This window comes from Kogia breviceps, chromosome 11, assembly GCF_026419965.1.
Source record: "Kogia breviceps isolate mKogBre1 chromosome 11, mKogBre1 haplotype 1, whole genome shotgun sequence".
NCBI classification, from domain to species: Eukaryota; Metazoa; Chordata; class Mammalia; order Artiodactyla; family Physeteridae; genus Kogia; species Kogia breviceps.
The window spans coordinates 77,684,221-77,702,324 of record NC_081320.1 but is presented as its reverse complement, the minus strand read 5'-3'; the positions used below and the strand labels follow the sequence as shown (position 1 = coordinate 77,702,324).

Sequence of the window (18,104 nt, the reverse complement as noted above, 5' to 3'; positions counted from 1 at the left end):
TATTTTCCCAATATATTTATATTAAAAATTTTGGTTATGTGAATATTTTCTATTAATATTATATGCCTATGCAAATTATATTCAAAATAGGTATTACAGGATACTGTGATTGGGGGGTATTTTTTGCTTTTTGTTTTTTATGATGTTAATACTTGTCTTGGTTTTCATGCGATTCTCTTTGTGAGCCTCTTGTCTAAAATCATGATCTCTCCTGCCCTCCTTTTTCTGGCTTTACAGTGGCTTTTCTCTGGATACAGTCACTAACCTGTGTACCTGCCAAATCCAGCAGCATCTTCCAGTCCTGATCTTCTGTAGATGTACTCTCCTTGTTACTTTCTCCTCCCCTGGTTTCCATGACATCGCTTTCTGCCACCTTTCCTTTGTGCATAGACCTCTGTTCATCTACCCTCCTTTTAAATGTTGTGTTCCTTAAGACTCTGTCCTTGGTCTGATTCTTACCCAACACAGTCTCTCTAGGCAATGTCTGCCATGTCCACGAATGACTTCTGTTATGTATTCCTCCATATAGAACTCTCTTCTAAGGCCCAGATCCAGCTATTTAACCATTGTACATCAAATAGAGAGTATAAAAACAAACTTGTTATTGCCTCCCCTTATATTCAGGGTCTCTCTACTCATGGTATGTGCATATGAATTGGGTAGAGGAGTTTGGTATCTGCCCCCTAACCCCAACACAGAAGCACTCTATCTACCTCCTTACCCTTTTGCAGTTCCCTCTGTGCACCCGCAAATACACACACACACACACACACACACACACACACACACACACACACACACACACACACACACACACACCCCCCACTTCACCAACTTTCCCCCTCTCAAATACCAGTACTACAGCTCTCCGTTTTTATTGGCAAGAAGGCCGAAAGATTTCTCTTCCCCCTTGGCTACTCATCGTGGCTAAAATGAGGGGATAGGATGTTGGGCCAACTGTGATATCCCAGAAAAAACAAAGAATTTTACTAATTTAGTACGCTTCATTTGTCCATGTTAGTAACTATTTCAGTAGACCATCTCTTTCGAAGTAGGTTAATCCTTGAAACGTTTACAGAATGATTACTCGAAACAGGTAGTGCACATTCATACCATTTCTCCTGCATTGTGACTTTCTTATTTAAAACCATGAGTGGAATTGTAATATCTATTTCATTACTTTCAGATTTAAAACTGTACATGTTGGATTGTAATGTGAATTTATAGGCAGAGATAATTTACCTTGTCCATCAGAAAAGAAAAAAGCACAATTGAGTGTTCTCCTGTCCACTTTTATCCCTGTATATAATTAGGACCATAAGTCTGAGCTCACATTCCTAACGGTGTTCATGGGCCAGAGGAGCCTTGATTCCTTGGATGCATCTCATGCCTGGATCAGAATGCTCTGTGGGGAGATAGAGCAAGGTGTCACACTGGTTGCACTTCTCTTAGCAAAGCTTTCTGAGAGAGGTGTTTTCATTCAGTCTTTCTTTCAGGCACAAGTATTTATCACATCAGAGCTGTGTGCCAGGCATGGTGTTAGATACTGGGGACACAAGGTGATGAAATGTGGTCCTCTCCCTGAAGTTCAGAGGAAGAGTAAAGATGCGGCACCCTGTCTCTTGGAACCTTGCCACTCAAAGTGTGATCTGTGGACCATCAACATCAGCATCAGCTGGGAGCTCGTTAGAAATGCAGAATCTCAGTTGAGATGGAGCGGCATCTCCATCCAGGATTCCTCATTTACAGCAAGCTCCTGGGTGATGCCAATGCTGTCAGTCCAAGGGCTGCACTGAGTAGCAGCGAGGTCTAAGGGCACTCTCCTCGAGCTGGTTCCTTAGGTGGATCCATGTGTCTTTGCTGGTCTCCTGTCACAAGAGTGGATGACGGAGGATGCACTTTCTATGCTTCCAGGAAGTCTTGAGATACACAGCCTAATATAGATGTGACAGATGTAGCTTGTCATAACAGTGTAACCCACAGTGGGGCTCACCTTAATTCATCTGTCAGCATTCAAGGCATCTGACTAATGAAAATGAGATGGCCACGAAATTGCACATGGTGAGCGGACCTGGGGTAGTTGGAAGGTCAAGAGCTACTTTGTGGGTACCCTGCATACCGAAGGCAAATGCACTAGCAGTTTATTATGCAACATTAGGAAGGGCCAGGACCTCTTTTAGCAGAATTAGAGTGTTATCACTGCAGTCCAGGTGTGAATAGTGAGGCCCAACCTAAAGGAGGAGAAGCTCGATTTAGGACTCATTAGGAATGTTGAATCAGATTGGTTACATGTGGCCCAGCCGGGAGAAAAGAGACTGTAGGTTGGCGCTTGGGTCACTGGCTCTGAGACTGCAGGAGGAGGAGGGTTCTGGGTTTCCCTCTGGGATCGATGGAGCCTGAGATGTTGATGGGACATGACTGGTAGTTACGGAGGTGCACAGTCCTGGGGCTCCGGAGAGGAGTCGGGCTGGAGCTGCGCTGACAGTATCGGGTAGAACTTGGCCAGAGTGTATTTGCAGCTACAGGTGTGGAGCAGATCATTCAGAGAGAGAGCCCTCAGAGTGTGAAGAGAGGTGCACAGAGCATAGGGCCCTGTGGAAGCAGAGCGCTCCAAGGAGCCTGAAAAAGGGACACCGGGAGAGGTAGTCGGCCTGCGATTCCAGACAGTGGTTCGCGATGGCTCATCTTGTATTCTGTTTTTCAAAAGTGACGGGTGATATTCTTACAGGCCTGACAAGGTTTTTCACTGTCGTCATTGTTGATGGAGAGGGTAGCTCTTAGTTTTTAGTCATTGTTTGGTTGTTTCTAGCTTCCCAGTTTCTCCTGTGCATCTTTTAAGGTCCTTACGATTCTGGTCAGGGCGGTGATGGATGGGACGGCTGATCGTGGTGGGGATGTTGCACCTGGCCTCAGAGGAAAGCTGCAGGAGCTGTTTGGCAGAGTAACTTCAAGAGTGACGAACGACGGAGAAATCTGGAGGCTGTATGCCCAAGTGTGTGGAAATGGGCAGAGTGACAAGCCTGATGAAAATGAAAAGGTGGGTCCCGCCTCAGTCCTCCGGGGCTCTTGCCTTCTGTTTGAACATAGGTGTACTGGGTCTGCTTTCTTGATGGTTGGAGGAAGACTGTGATAATTTGAAAGGTAAGATTAATACGCTCAAGTTTTCAGGTGTGATTCAGAGTCCTTAACGTAAGCACCCTGAATTGTGGACAGGTTAAGATTTGTAAGTATTCATCTTTTTTCTTTCCATGAATTTCTCTTAAATAATTGTTCTCTGTTTCCTGCAAAAGGGTCTGTCATAACCTGCTCTCCCTCCAGAGCTGCAGCGAACAGCTGGTTCTTGTTATTTACTCCACACCCCTTTCTGCAGGCTCCTTGCCGAAGACTAAGGTAGACGGTACAAGGACAAAGGAGTGTTTAAATCCGAGATGGAGACTATGAAAAGCAGAAAGAAAAGGGGGCTAGATAAGAATATCAGAGAGGAGCTTTTAAAGTCTAAACATAAAATATTTTACAAAGGTTACCCTGCCCCTTTCTCACAAGTGCCGTAGAACACCAGTTAGATTCAAGTTATGCCTTCAGCTTCTTATCTTAGAATGTAGATGCACCTCCAGAGTTTCCAAGGTTGGAATACTAAATAGTTTGTGCTCTTTTCAAAACATCCACAACAAATCAAATGTACTTCTTGTGTAAGTTTGGAATTCGCCACAGTACAGCTAATCTGTGGGATTCTTAGCCGTTCTCTCCTCCCTCAGTCCACCCAGCTGGCTTCCACCAAAGCCCTGTCAGCCCAGAGAACACATACTCACACGCAGGCTGCACACACTCCTGCTTTCCATCCTTCCATTTTGTCTTGAGTTATGTCCTCTCTTTATGTGCAGAATTAAGGGTACTCTGAATTCTTTGATCTGTGACTTCTCCCTCAAGAATCCACAAGGGTGGGGCTATGAAAGAGAGTGTTTTAAACATCTGTGAGTTTACACACCTACCAGTAATTCAGTAGTTTTCACCAAGTTCACACCTCATTCTCTAAACTGGTCTCTTAAGCTGATGGCTACAAATGCTAGGGACGTGTGTATACTTCTTATAGATTTCCAAACCAAGGGTTTTTATTTTTCTGTTTGGAGGGAAGTGTCTCTATCCAGACACATCCAGTTGATTTCTTTTAATTGCTCATTGCTGTTGGATGTGCATCTGTACCCCTTCTTTGATGAGAATCATAGAAACTGTGCTACATAACAACAGAGGCTGGTTTTTCGGTTGGAATTAGTTCCATATGACTTCCAGGAAGCTGGGTTTGAAATGTGAATTCTACTTGTTATTCTGAAAGTTGTTCTTTTTCTTTCCTCAGGCGTTCCAGTATCTCTCTAAGGCATACAAGTGTGACACACAGTCCAGTTGTTGGGAGAAAGATATTACATCATTTAAGGAAGTGGTTCAGAGAGCCTTAGGACTCGCACATGGTATTTGATGTAATGTTTGATATCCATGGCATATTTTAATGTATTTTTACTGATAAGAAAAAGTATTAGTCAAAAGCAAAGTTCCGTTACTAATAATTTCAGGTTATTTTGTTATATTAAAATTGTTGTAGTTAATTCAGCATATATTTACAGGCCAGCTATTATGTAGTAGGCACCCTGGAGCAATAAGAAGAAATAGGCTAGAGGCTTAAATAGTGTTTGAATAAGTGACAGATGATAGAAACTTTAGAGATAGGAAATACTTTTACAACTGTATTTAATCTTCACTTCACACAGAAATAACCTTCTCCTGCATTGATGATGTAGTAGTAAGAAAATATTAACTTTTCCTGACTCATGTTCTTCTCTTATAAATGAAAATATTTATTCATAAAAATACATAGATTTCTGGAGTGCATAGCAATACACAAAAGAGCTATGGCATATACAAAGGAAATTAAAAATATAATCTAATCCATAACTTTGGGAAATTTAGTGGGTGATAATTTGAGGGGAGGGAAGACCTTACATATAAAATTGTAGGCCAGTTGGGGAAAGATATTCCAGATAAAGGCCACCTTTAATTATTTGCATTAATGAAAAATATACTAGTTAAAGGTAATAATGCACTTTTATATTTATGTTTGAATATAGGCATGTGATGCCCTGGGAATGCAATTCAAATAAAATAATGAAGCCACACTGTCAAGAACTGAATCACAAGGACTGTGAACCTATCCTAAAGTCCTCCTCTAACTTCTGCAACTAATAGTTGCAGCAAATAGGTAGCCAACAAGGGACAATAAAAAAAGGGCAGAACTTTGGACTCAGGGAGCCCCAAGTTCCAGGACCAGCTCTACCACATACTAACTAGGTGACTTGGGGTCACCATTACTTAGCTTCTCTGACTCCTAGTTCCCTCATGGGGAAAATGGGGATAATATCTACCTATGGTTGTTATGAAAAATAAGTAAAAACATATTTAAACACTTGCCAGTATCTTACACATGGTTTAAATGTTAATCCCTTACCTCCTCACCCCCACCCTGTTCCTTCTATGGTAGAGGATCTGAGCTGTATGATAAGGGACTCAGGACTAAAAAGAAAAAAATGAACAAGAATAAAGTTTAACTCTGCCTTGAAAGAAGTCATAGAACATTCAAACAATTTAGAAATGGGCTTAGTAGTTAATAATTCTACTTATCATTGACAAAAGGATATAAATATCCAAAAGGTTGAGATAATTGCTGATAGACCAGTGGAAAGATGGTCTAGGGTGGCTAGAGTTTATGTAGCTTGTGCTGTCCTCCTGGTGGGTGGGCTCAGCTGGAGCTCATTCTTTATCCCTTTGGCCTTTGTGGATATGGTACTGGATTTGAGGAAACCCATGCTAAGCAGTTATAACAGGGTACAGTTTTCTCTGAAGAATTTATCTGAGCTACTTCAGCTTGCCAACCCTAAACATTTCGGTGAACAGCAGGCTCTATAACAGTCAAAGCCAAGATATTTTCTGTAATCACTAAGTGATAGTGTTAGACCTGTCAAATATAAATATGCAGGCTAAAGAAGTACTCTAGGAAAAATCTTCATTTTGCATCTTAAAGTTGATTGCGAGCTATTTTTGGTACCTTTTTTTGTTTTTTCATCCAGGCAATACTTAGAGAAAAACAAGTGTCTGTTCTTTTAAGTTTCTCTTTGACTTAGTGAATTATGTGTTCGTGCTTCTACAACATTTTAAGCATACTTGAGTGGATGCTCAGCTTTCTTTTCTCGTGATATTTTAGATTTATGGAGATAAATCTTAACCTTTTCTCTGTTGCTTTTGTATACCAGTGCTCCGTGGAAGAATGAGCTGAGTTTCTCTGTTATTTCTGTTCTCTATTTTATCGTTCTCCCCATCACTGTTCTCCACCTCACCCAATTCTGGAAAAGGAAATATAACATTAAAAAAAATCTCCACATGATTTATTCCCTCTGGGTTGCTATTTTTAAGAGTAGCCATGTGCTTCAGAAAGCTTGGTGTAAGACATTGTGGTCTCCACGTAGTGTTGGAGACCCTTCTATAATAGTGTTGTCATTCTGTACCCATTGTTCTGTCTGGAGGGTATTCGTTTACAGTCTGCTGTTCTGTCTTCTGGGAAAGGGTGGACAAAAGTTCGTTCCTTCTTTGCTGTCCAGGAACTTCTAAAATAATAGTTACACATTTAAACTAGTCCGCCTGGAGGAAGCACAGCTGTCTTGGATTTCCTGATGATTTGAAACAGCAGGTTATTTCTCTCTCTCTCCCTGTCTCTCTGTTTCTCTCTCTCTGTCTCTCTCTCTCTCTCAGTCTCCCCATCTCTAATGCCTTTTGGAAATGGGATTGAGGAAGGGGACTAATGGAGCACGTGTTTGTCTTTTTGCTTTTTTGTTTTTCTCAAAATGACAATGAAGGATTGAAAACAGAATCACAGTTGTTTTTGATATGTTACTAGATACTAAATAGCCCGAGTACCTCAATAATAGCAGTTACAACCTTCCTCTATTATGGGACACAGACATCATAATCCTCACTATCTCCATGTTAACTGTACCCTTTGAAAATGAGTGTAACGTTGTTGATTACCATGCATCCTTTCAAAGTCTTATTATTATTTTGGAATAGGAATGTCAAGCATAGTTCTCACCAGCCATGGAAGGTGTCAATGAATGGCAAAACTATTTTGCCAGGCACAAGCAACCTCCACCAAATGGTGAGAGTTTGCATACAGAAAGAAATTTGTTTTCCATCCCTGTTCGGAGATACAGGGTACTAAGTAAACTTCAGTTGTTGCACTGTTTAGTTTAGTTTTAAAATAGGATCTGATTATTGATCTGTTTGTAGTGAGCATAATTTAGAAGAACAAAATCAAGAACAAATCAGTGGAGAAATACGAGGCATTTTATATATATATATATATATATATATATATTTTAGCAAGACATTAAATATTATTTATTCCAAGTTAGTTTCATTCTTTTAGAATTTCTTGTTTTGTGTATGTTTTATTTTTTCTTTCTTAATTCAGCAACATTTTATTTTGCCCCTCTGCTCATTAGGCATTTACCTTCTTTTTTTTTCTTTATATATATATATATATATATATATATATATATATGTGTGTGTGTGTGTACTTAAAAAAATATTTTTAACATCTTTATTGGAGTATGATTGCTTTACAGTGGTGTGTTAGTATCTGCTATATAACAAAGTGAGTCAGCTATATGTATACATATACCCCATATCTCCTCCCTCTTGCATCTCCCTCCCACCCTCCCTATCCCACCCCTCTAGGTGGTCACAATGCACCGAACTGATCTCCCTGTGCCATGTGGCTGTTTCCCACTAGCTATCTGTTTTATTTTATTTATTTTTTTATTTTTTTGCGGTACGTGGGCCTTTCACTGTTGTGGCCTCTCCCGTTGCGGAGCACAGGCTCTGGACGCGCAAGCTCAGCGACTATGGCTCATGGGCCTAGCAGCTCTGCGGCATGTGGGATCTTCCCGGACCGGGGCACGAACCCGTGTCCCCTGCATTAGCAGGCAGACTCTCAACCACTGCACCACCAGGGAAGCCCCTAGCTATCTATTTTATATTTCGTAGTGTGTATATGTCATTGCTACTCTCTCACTTTGTCCCAGCTTCCCCTCCACACCCTGTGTCCTCAAGTCCATTCTCTACATCTGCATCTTTATTCCTGTCCTGGTCCTAGGTTCATCAGAACCATCTTTTTTTAGATTCCATATATATGTGTTCGCCTATGGTATTTGTTTTTCTCTTTCTGACTTCACTCTGTATGACAACTCTAGGTCCATCCACCTCACTACAAATAACTCAATTTCGTTTCTTTTTATCGCTGATTAATATTGCGTTGTATATATGTGCCACATCTTCTTTATCCGTTCATCTGTCAGTGGACACTTAGGTTGTTTCCATGTCCTGGCTATTGTAAATAGAGCTGCAGTGAACATTGTGGTACATGGCTCTTTATGAATTATGGTTTTCTCAGGGTATAGAGGCATTCTGTTTCTACAAAACTCTTCACTTGTTCTTTTTTTAAAAAATTTATTTATTTATTTGGCTGTGTTGTGTCTTCGTTGCTGCGTGGGGGTTTTCTCTAGTTGTGTCGAGCGGGGGCTACTCTTTGTTGTGGTGCGCAGGCTTCTCATTGCAGTGGCTTCTCTTGCTGCAGAGCATGGGCTCTAGGCATGCAGGTTTCAGTAGTTGTGGCACGCGGGCTCTAGAGCGCAGGCTCAGTAGTTGTGGCTCATGGGCTTAGTTGCTCCGCAGCATGTGGTATCCTCCCGGACCAGGGCTTGAACCTGTGTCCCCTGCATTGGCAGGTGGATTCTTAACCACTGTGCCACCAGGGAAGCCCTCTCCACACTTGTTCTTAAAAAAACATTAATAGGCAGGCTCTGTGCTAGGAAGGGTTACACGCTCTTGATAATTTCAAGTTTTAGGAAAATGGGCTCCCCAGAATGCTGGAGGTAGAGGTGTTGGGAGTGAGTGACTGTCCTCTCCCCCACTTCTTGCTAATGGATACCAAGCATGGCTCAGTGACCCCAGAGCCTGGTCGTGGTCACGTTCCCTAAATGCAGGCACCTAGGTTGTTGGCGTCACTTCTTCCAGAATGGTGATGTAAACTCTGAGTACGAAAATGCAGTTAAGAATTGAGCTGTAAATATCTGGCATGTCACTTCTTTGGGCTGGTGTCATTGGCAATTGTGATTCCCCATTAGGGACTCAGTACCGTGAGAAGCCACATTAAGATGAGCTGCATATGTTTTTGTTCTCTGTGGGTACCTTGTGTTCAATTAGATCTTGTCTCTGCCCAATTTCATTACTCTGTGCTTGTGTGTGTGCTTGTGCGTGTGTGTTTTCACGGTCCATTCCCAATAGTCTGTAACTCACCAAATATCCCTCATTTTCCTCAAAATTTTCCTTTTAGCAATAAGCTATCCTTCTTAAGGGATAAAAGGAAAAAATATGCATATAACTTATTTTCCTTTCACCAAAATAAAACTTGTCACATAGAAATATTTCTAAAGTCTGTTACTATAAAATCCTAATTAACTAATTGGTTTTTGTACTTACAAACTATCATTATCAATTTTTAATGAATGTTTTCCCCATATTTATCTTCCAGTGGCTATAAAATGCAGTAAAAACAAATCCAGTCCCCAAGAGGCTGTACAAGTGCTTTCTTCAGTTCGACTCAATTTACGGGGCTTGTTATCTAAAGCAAAGGTGAGAGTGAAATGTGAATTAATTAGAATTATCATAGAAAATAAAAGGTCTTTGGCATCAGCCAGCTGCTCTTAAGTCTTCTTTTACATGAAGGATAATTTTAGGCCCATGTTATATTTTAGACATCAGCCCTCAGATGATTAGTTCTGCTGGTGAGATCATTGACCCAGTGGCTAAACCACCCTACACAGCTCTTAATGCTTTCTTTAAGTCAAATTAAAACACTGCTCTACTACTTATTATCACTTTTTCCCAAAGTGTGACATATATACTACTAGTAGTAGCACTTGGGTAAACATTTTATTTTAATATGTATTTATTTCAGTGCATGTTACAAAAAGTATAACATATCAAACCTACAATTTCATGAATAGTATTGCTTATTTTCTATTTACAGTAGTGTTCTAGTGTTTCCTTTAAATTATGTTTATGTAAATAAAAAATTGATTTAGAGACGAATTTTTTTTTTTTTTTTTTTTTTTTTGGCGGTACGCGGGCCTCTTACTGCCGCCTCCCCTCCCGCCACGGAGCGCAGCCGCTCCGCGGCACATGGGATCCTCCCAGACCGGGGCGCGAACCTGCATCCCCCGCATTGGCAGGCAGACTCTCAACCACTGCGCCACCAGGGACACCCTAGAGACGAATATTAAGTAGGTGATACATGGATTTGACACAAATATTAAGGTAGATAGGTTGACTCAGGTTTGACAACTAAAACATACGCTGACAGTTTACAAATACCAACCTATGAATCAGTGCTAGGATGGGGACACCCAAGAATTATGGAGGGAGGTTTTTTGAAGATTGGACTCCATATCTCTACCTGTGACAGATCGGGTCTGGGACAGATCCTGGGAAATTTGTGTTAAATTTCCCAGGTAATTCTGACATGCAGCCAGGTTTGGAGTATACCTCAGGAACAAAATTTAAAGGAATATAACTTCTAAAACACGTTAGCACTTTTTTTTTCTAATCTTTCCTTGCCTTCACTATTTAATCATGGGTTGCAAACTAATTTTACTTCACTTCTGAGAGCAAGTCCATGGCATGTGAAGGTCACTTCTGGACACGTGTAAAAACCTTTCCAGACTATGCTTTTTATTAATTGCTTGATCTTTTCAGATTAGACTATCGTTTTTGCCTCTTTAGATTATTAACTCACTTTTCTGTCCTTATTAGTCTGCATGCTAGAACCAGGTTTCTGTAATCTACCTGGGGAAACTGTATTTCCTTCCAACAGGAAACTTCAAACAACTTCAGATTATGAGTCTCTCAGAAATCTGCAAGAGCTCTCTCAAAGAAAGTCAAGGTAGCAGACTTTTTCTGTGACTCTCCTTCCCAAATTGGGAGCTAATTTTCCTAGTTTTGGTGAGATCACTAACCTACCCATGATTGTTTATTTCTTCAGGATGTACTCTGTAGATTTCCCTATTCTGTGCAAAGCTTTTTCTTATAATGTATTAATTTTACATAAACCTGTACTTATATGACTTAAATAGTCTTGTCTGTACTACCCATCCGTTCATATTGTGGAATTCCAAACATTGAAAATGAGACCTCAGAACATCATCTGTATTTAGATTTTGTTCTCATTAGATTGCAACTGGATTATCCTAAAATGGGAAAAATTGCTTCCCAACATCTCCTTTGAAAGCACCTTTTTGCATATAATATTTGGGAGTCTCTGATTTTGTAGTAAATCATATGCCTTTTCTACTTTTTCAACAAATTGGGTTTGCTAAACCGAATTGCCTTCCAAAAGAACACTTTTTCAGAACACTTTAAAAAGTGAAAATGAATGACGATAGCTGTGTTAAATAGCAGGCTTGGTTTGCGTGAATCTCTGGTCTTTTCTTGCCAGGCCTGGGACTTCATGGAATTAAACTCCTAGGTAGAACCTAGAGATTCACCGAAAATCATCAAGTCCATGCTTGACCAGGACACAGTAACTCCTCGGCCCTCAGCACCCTGTCCTTGTACAGATTTGCTGCAGGGGGTCGTGAGGGCAGTTGGTGAAAACACTGGAGAGCCTGGAGACAGAACAGATTTACCACTTATACTCCATGGGATCCTCAGCAAATTATTCATTCTTTCTAAGCCTCAGTTTCTCTCTACTTTCTCCTTATTTTATAGGGAAGTGACGCAGTTTTTTAAAAATATTTATTTATTTATTTTTGGCTGCATTGGGTCTTTGTTGCTGTGTGTGGGCTTTCTCTAGTTGCAGCGAGCAGGGTCTACTCTTCGTTGCGGTGCACGGGCTTCTCATTGCGGAGCATGGGCTCTAGGCACGCGGGCTTCAGTAGTTGTGGCTTGAGGGCCCTAGAGCACAGGTTCAGTAGTTGTGGCTCATGGGCTTAATTGCTCCGCGGCATGTGGGATCTTCCCAGACCAGGGATCGAACCTGTGTCCCCTGCATTGGCAGGTGGCCTCTTAACCACTGCACCACCAGGGAAGTCCCAGTGGTGCAGATTTATGATGATTTGCAAGCACTGTAATTCTTAGTAAAGACAAATATGCTATGTGAGTCCAAGTTACTTTCCTCAAAGGTGTTTTCTCTACTGATCACATCGCAGTAGTTGGTATGTCAATCTGTTGTGAAATGCTGTACAAGGTGTGACTACACAGTAATGTGGCAAAGCTTTGCAAAGCATTTTTGAAGTTCTGCAGTCAAGTGAATGTTCTTTGCTCCATAAACCACTATGAGAAACTCTAAGCTTATTGTAGTGATGATGCCGTCACTCAGAACATCTTCAGGATTCCCTTTTTAAAATAGCTGTCAGAAAAATTGTTATCATCTATGGTGGTAGTAAATAGTTACATTGTAATGGTAAATTTGATTTTGGTAAACAAATCATCTAGTCAATTGTGATGAAAAAGATTTATGGTAAGCTGAGTAAATTACATTTCTGATTAAAACGTGTGTGTGCTCGCATGCAAACACAAACACACACACACACACACACACACACACACACACACACACACACACACGGTCATAAAATTCTGAAGCTGATTTTCTTGGGTGCCTGTAATGGCTCAGCAGGCAGCTCCTAGAGAGGCATTCCAGAATGTTTCAGCCATGGTGGCATTATTGGAGTATGTTGCAATATGCTTCCCAAGGCAATTCCTTTTACCAAAGGGGGGCACTTTTTATTTTGCTGGGCTTTTTTGCTGTCACCAAATTTTGATGATCTTTGTAGCCCCTGAGTCCTAAGCCATATTAATTTTCAAATAATTAGCATAAAAGTATGATTTATATGAACTTGAATATAAAATACATTTGTTTTGCTTGTATACACAAAGAATAGATTTGTTTTGTTTGGATGAATGATGTCTCTTTATCCAAAAACCATCTTATGACATTGAAATGAAAATATAATCAATATTCAAGGTAGCCATTTTGAAGAGCAGAGCTGATTTGAATTTACAAGTTCAGGCATGTTGTTTGATTCATCCTTTAATTGTTGCAGCTTGTATATTTCAGGATGGCGAATAGAACAGATACTACTATTGCTACCATAATGTATTATTAAGCAAAGGGAATTTTAAATCTGTACTCTGTATCTATATTATTTTAAAGAGATTTTCATTGTTTTGATAGTTCTGCCTTGTTCTTTATGTTGCAGCAACTTTTTACAGATGTGGTAAGTGGAGAAATTTCCAGGGAGTTAGCTGATGAAACAGCAGCAATGGACACCTTAGTAACAGAGCTTCAAGACCTAAGCAACCAATTTCGAAATCAATATTGACCATCCTCGGAACAGCTTCTGGAAAAGGTGCTTCACCTAGTGGAATTTCTCTTATACCTGTGTATCTAAACCACAAGATACTGATTTTTAAAATAAATTTCTCTTGTGTGGGTAACATTCTTACTTTTGTGATCTTTCCAAATGTTTGAACTTTCTGAAATACATTAAATAAAATGTTTTTTCCTTCTTTCTTTAGGCTTAATTACAGTTGAATTCACTATTTTTATTATCCTTCAGGTATTTCAGCACAAAGAACAAAAAAAATGTAGTTTTCTTTTTAGCATAGAGTTTATTCTGTCACAGCCTAAAATGAATTAGATCATTCTTTGGAAAAAGTCTAAGCAGGAAAGAAAGAAATTACACGCTACAAGTTTGTGGAATCATTAGATTGGCTGATGTATTATCCAAAAGTGATAAAAGAGTACTTTTGGTGATGGAAACCTTTACACTTCTTGAGATTTTGTATTTGGGTCCAAAAGATACGGGCTTGGCTAAGTTAGAAATGTGGGTATGGTTTAACTTCTAAATCAGGGAAAATGCAAGAAAAAAATGACATAACTCAAATTTTGACTCAGCCATTAGCCACTAGTAACCAGGCTGACCCTCATTGTGTATACTGCCAGCCCTAAAGATGGTTATTTAATAAGGTTATTATGAGTGAAGACAGCTATAAATGGTGCCATATTACAAAAATGCCAAAGTAAAATGTTTTCTTAGTAATGTCTATGGAAACAAATATTGAAGGCAGCAGCTGAGCTTAATAATCTTACTACAAAAGTCATAGTAAGGAATTTGAAGTCCTGGCTTGGGTTGCTGAATATTGGGTCCCATGCATAAGTCATTTGACCCTTTCTGTTTTCCATGTTCTTATTTATAAAATGTGAATAATTTCTATCCCTTGCTGCTTTGTGAGTTTCTACTGCCTTTGGAAATTTAAAAATACATAATCCACAAATGTAAGTATTCTGAACATTAAAAAAAAAGCTTTTAAAAACTTTCATCAATGAATTTTGGTTATGAATGCTTAGCAGTGCTTCTTTTACTTAACCACCTGCTTCTCTTTTCTAGTATCATACTAGCCTAAAAAAAAAAAGTTGATGTATGTCTCAAAGCAGTATCTCTTACAGGAGACGCAGTAACTATGAGAAAGACCAGTAAAATGATGTAGTAGCATGAATTAAGATTCAATGTCCACTTGAATCTTTTACGGAAGCCATTGGGGAATTAGGTGGGTGGGTGGATGGTTGGATGGAGGGAATGAGGTTTTAAGATTAAAAGCTCTTTATCGGTACCTAGCTGTGAACCCCAATAGAAAACAGGTAAATACTGAAAAGGGTAAAGATTTCAGGAATCGAGTAGACGATTGAAGAAGAATTTCCAGGTTTTAGAAGTTTTTAGTTCTCAGTTTGTTTTCCTTTGGGTTCAAAGTAGAAAGGCACTGGTGGGTGTGAACTGCCACAAACCAAGTCCTAAAAGAATTATTACCTTCCAGTCCTATTTTCAAATGCTACAGTGGACCAAAGTCTCCAGGAGGCTTCCCTACACCTCTTTTTTCTTGGGATGATCCACCAAAGAGCTATTAGATATCTTCTTTTAAAGATGTAGACCTATTAGTTATGTTTAATCGTCTTACTAGGCAAGTGAAGGTTAAGTGAATGTTTAGCATAATTGAAGAAAATGTCGTGGGTAGGTACTATGGTAAAGTAGGAAAAACTTGGGTTTTAGCAAAACCTCATCTCTACCACCTCCTAACACTTAATAATACTTAACACTCTGGTACTTGATTTTTTCATCTGTAGAGAGTGTTGTGATAATAGTACCTCCTATCAAGTTCTTAATATCTCTTACAGCACTTTCATGCAGCTGCAGAGTCAGTAACAGAGTATCTGTTTAAACAGCTGTATATCATTTCCAATAGGGTCTTTGGTGCTTTGTATTGCTATGTTATGATTTATATACTTGCTATTTCCAAATGCCTTATCTTTTATAGATTTCAACTTTGGTTTTTTAGTATTAATACATTGGTTTTCAGAATTACTTTTTTGTTTTATCAACTAGAAAAATATAAAGATGTTATCATTTAATCTTTATTTAGTTCCCACAGCATAAATAATAATACTTACTGAGTTCTCATTATGTACTAGGTAGGTTTGGGACATCACCAGTAAACTAAAGAAAGAGAAATAGCTGGAATTCGAAGACTGCTGAAACCTGTATTCTTTGTACTTGCTATGCTGGGGCTGGAAAGAACTTCCATTGGTCAGCTGATTTCAGTCTTCTCTTTCCAACAATGGGATGCCTGGAAAGATGCCTTTCGTTGTTTATAAAGTTTTTCAAGGAGAGAAATTCTGTGAGGTCTCAGTTAACAATTGCCTGTGGTCTGTTAAGATTATTTAGGATTATTTGATCTTTATTTTAATAAATTCTGTGTTGGCCTTTTTCCAAAGAAGCAGCATAGTAAATGGGGACCCCAACTGTGAAGGAGTTAAAATAAACCCCAATGGAATAAGAAATCACTTCCCTACACCCAAACCCAAAACTCAGGAAGCTTGGCGAGTTGATACTGAGTCTGGGAAGCAGCACCATGGGCTGTGTGTTGAGGGGTCGTGAGTAGAGTGGTGAACTTCAGAACTGCAGAATCCCAGAGTGGACTTTGAGGTTCCCATGTAGGGATGGACAGCTTGGCCTTACCTCAGATGGAGCCTCAGTACAGCAACGAGGACCCCAAACATTGAAAGCACTGACTTATTTATAATTTTGTATATATATTTTTAGATTTCTTTTTGTGTGTGTGGACCATTTTTAAAGCCTTTATTGAATTTGTTACAGTATTGCTTCTGTTTTGTGTTCTGGTTTTTTGGCCATGAGGTATGTGGGATCTTAGCTCCCCGACCAGGGATCGAACCTGCACTCCCTGCATTGGAAGGCAGAGTCTTAACCACTGGACCATGAGGGAAGTCCCCGACTTATTTAATGTTGTATCAAGGCTATTCTCTTCATGCTGTACTTGTTTCTGTTGGACATCTATTAGTGTGCTTTCATAAGCAGAAATGTGAAGAAATGGTATCAAGTATGTGTAGTAAATTCACCTACTTTCCAGACTACATTCAACGATTGTGACATAAGCAGAGGTATGGCTAAGTTTGGGCTATTTGTGACCATTTATCCAAATTATGGTAAGTCTACTAGGTTAAAACCCTAGGTGAGTCTGATGAAAAGTATTCTTTTTTCCTATTTCTGTTTGTATAACATTCACAGTCATCTAAGTTGGTGTTTAGATAAGGTAACTCTACTTGCCAAGAGTGAGGAATAAAACCTGTCAAGTGGGTGCAACACACTTCCTTTCTGCCCGTTCATTCAACAGGCTCTATAGTGAAATGGCAAAGAGCCTTTATTCAAATGGTGGGTGCCATGCTGTGGTGATACAGATGGATTTTTCACAACGTGCAGAAGTGCTTATAAATAGATAGGTTTCAATCAACAAGCAGCTTATTCAGGCATGTGCTCAAATATAGTAGCTGCATTCATTAGATAGACATTTCCACTAATCCCAAGACTATACTAATAAAAGAGTAATCCTTTATGGGCTAAAGGTAGTGCTGGCTTGCTTTTAACTCTTAGAGAGTCTTTCACAGACCAAGGCCTAATAATAATTGTAGCTGCATTAGGTTTTCACCAAGTGGACTATAAAAGCTGAGCTTATCTTGAAATTTTTTCTTTTCTTATTTTTTAAAATTGCAGTAGCTTAGTGGACAAAGAGGTACTTTTTACTCAGGATATGCAGCTCACAGCAAAGCCAATTTAGAAACCAATTTTGTGTGCATTTGTGTGTGTGTGTGTGTGTGTGTGTGTGTTCTCATTACTTTATTATAAAGCGCCTTCTCTTTCATCCTGGTTAATAAAGAGTTAGCCTGAGCAGATTTTGTCTTTCCCTTTGGCTTTAGGATAAATAACAAGTTAATGTCAATTTTGAGGAGATTTGCAAACTCTTAGCAGAGTGGTTGGACTTTCTTTTTTTTTTTTTTTTTTTTTGCGGTATGCGGGCCTCTCACTGTTGTGGCCTCTCTCGTGTTGCGGGGCACAGGCTCCGGACGCACAGGCCTAGCGGCCATGGCTCACGGGCTTAGTTGCTCCGCGGCATGTGGGATCTTCCCGGACCAGGGCACGAACCCGTGTCTCCTGCATCGGCAGGCGGATTCTCAACCACTGCGCCACCAGGGAAGCCTGGTTGGACTTTCTATGTGGACCTTTTGGGATTGGCTTTGTCCAACAAGGTCTTCATTCCTCACACGCTATTCAGAGCTAGCTGCAATTCGTTCACTTTGCACAACACTAAAATTTTTCTCTTGCCCGTGATATCAGATCTGCCTGCCTTTTTATTATTCTGACTTCTTATAAACACAGTGACCTGTGAGTCAACCACACCATCTCTTGGCCTTGTGCCAACATTGTGATTTATGAAGAGGGACTCCCGCCAAGTACTGTGAGGCAGAAAGCTGCTATTATGAAAGTGGTCCTCTGAACGGTAAGTATCAGCCATTTTTGAATCTTTTTGTGGTGTTGCCAGAAAGGGGTAGGGGGAGGTAAATCACGTTAATGTTGTTAAGGAGCTGACCCATGCAT

At 39.9% G+C, this 18,104-nt stretch overlaps 1 protein-coding gene across 6 annotated transcripts in view; it reads left to right on the top strand.

Moving 5' to 3' along the window:
- TTC27 (tetratricopeptide repeat domain 27) overlaps window positions 1–17,385 on the top strand; it is a 177,761-nt gene extending 160,376 nt beyond the window's left edge. For 2 of the 6 annotated variants that reach the window (XM_067007840.1, XM_067007838.1), the window contains exons 17-21: window positions 2,840–3,037; window positions 4,352–4,463; window positions 9,632–9,732; window positions 13,359–13,508; window positions 15,626–17,385. In XM_067007840.1, coding sequence (XP_066863941.1) covers window positions 2,840–3,037; window positions 4,352–4,463; window positions 9,632–9,732; window positions 13,359–13,481 — 534 coding nt within the window. In that variant the 3' untranslated portion in view covers window positions 13,482–13,508; window positions 15,626–17,385. Of the gene's footprint in view, window positions 1–2,839; window positions 3,038–4,351; window positions 4,464–9,631; window positions 9,733–13,358; window positions 13,597–15,625 lie in introns of those variants that run through there. The other 4 variants (XM_059078742.2, XM_059078740.2, XM_067007841.1 and 1 more) reach the window with 3 other exon arrangements.
- The last annotated feature ends 719 nt before the right edge of the window (window positions 17,386–18,104 follow it).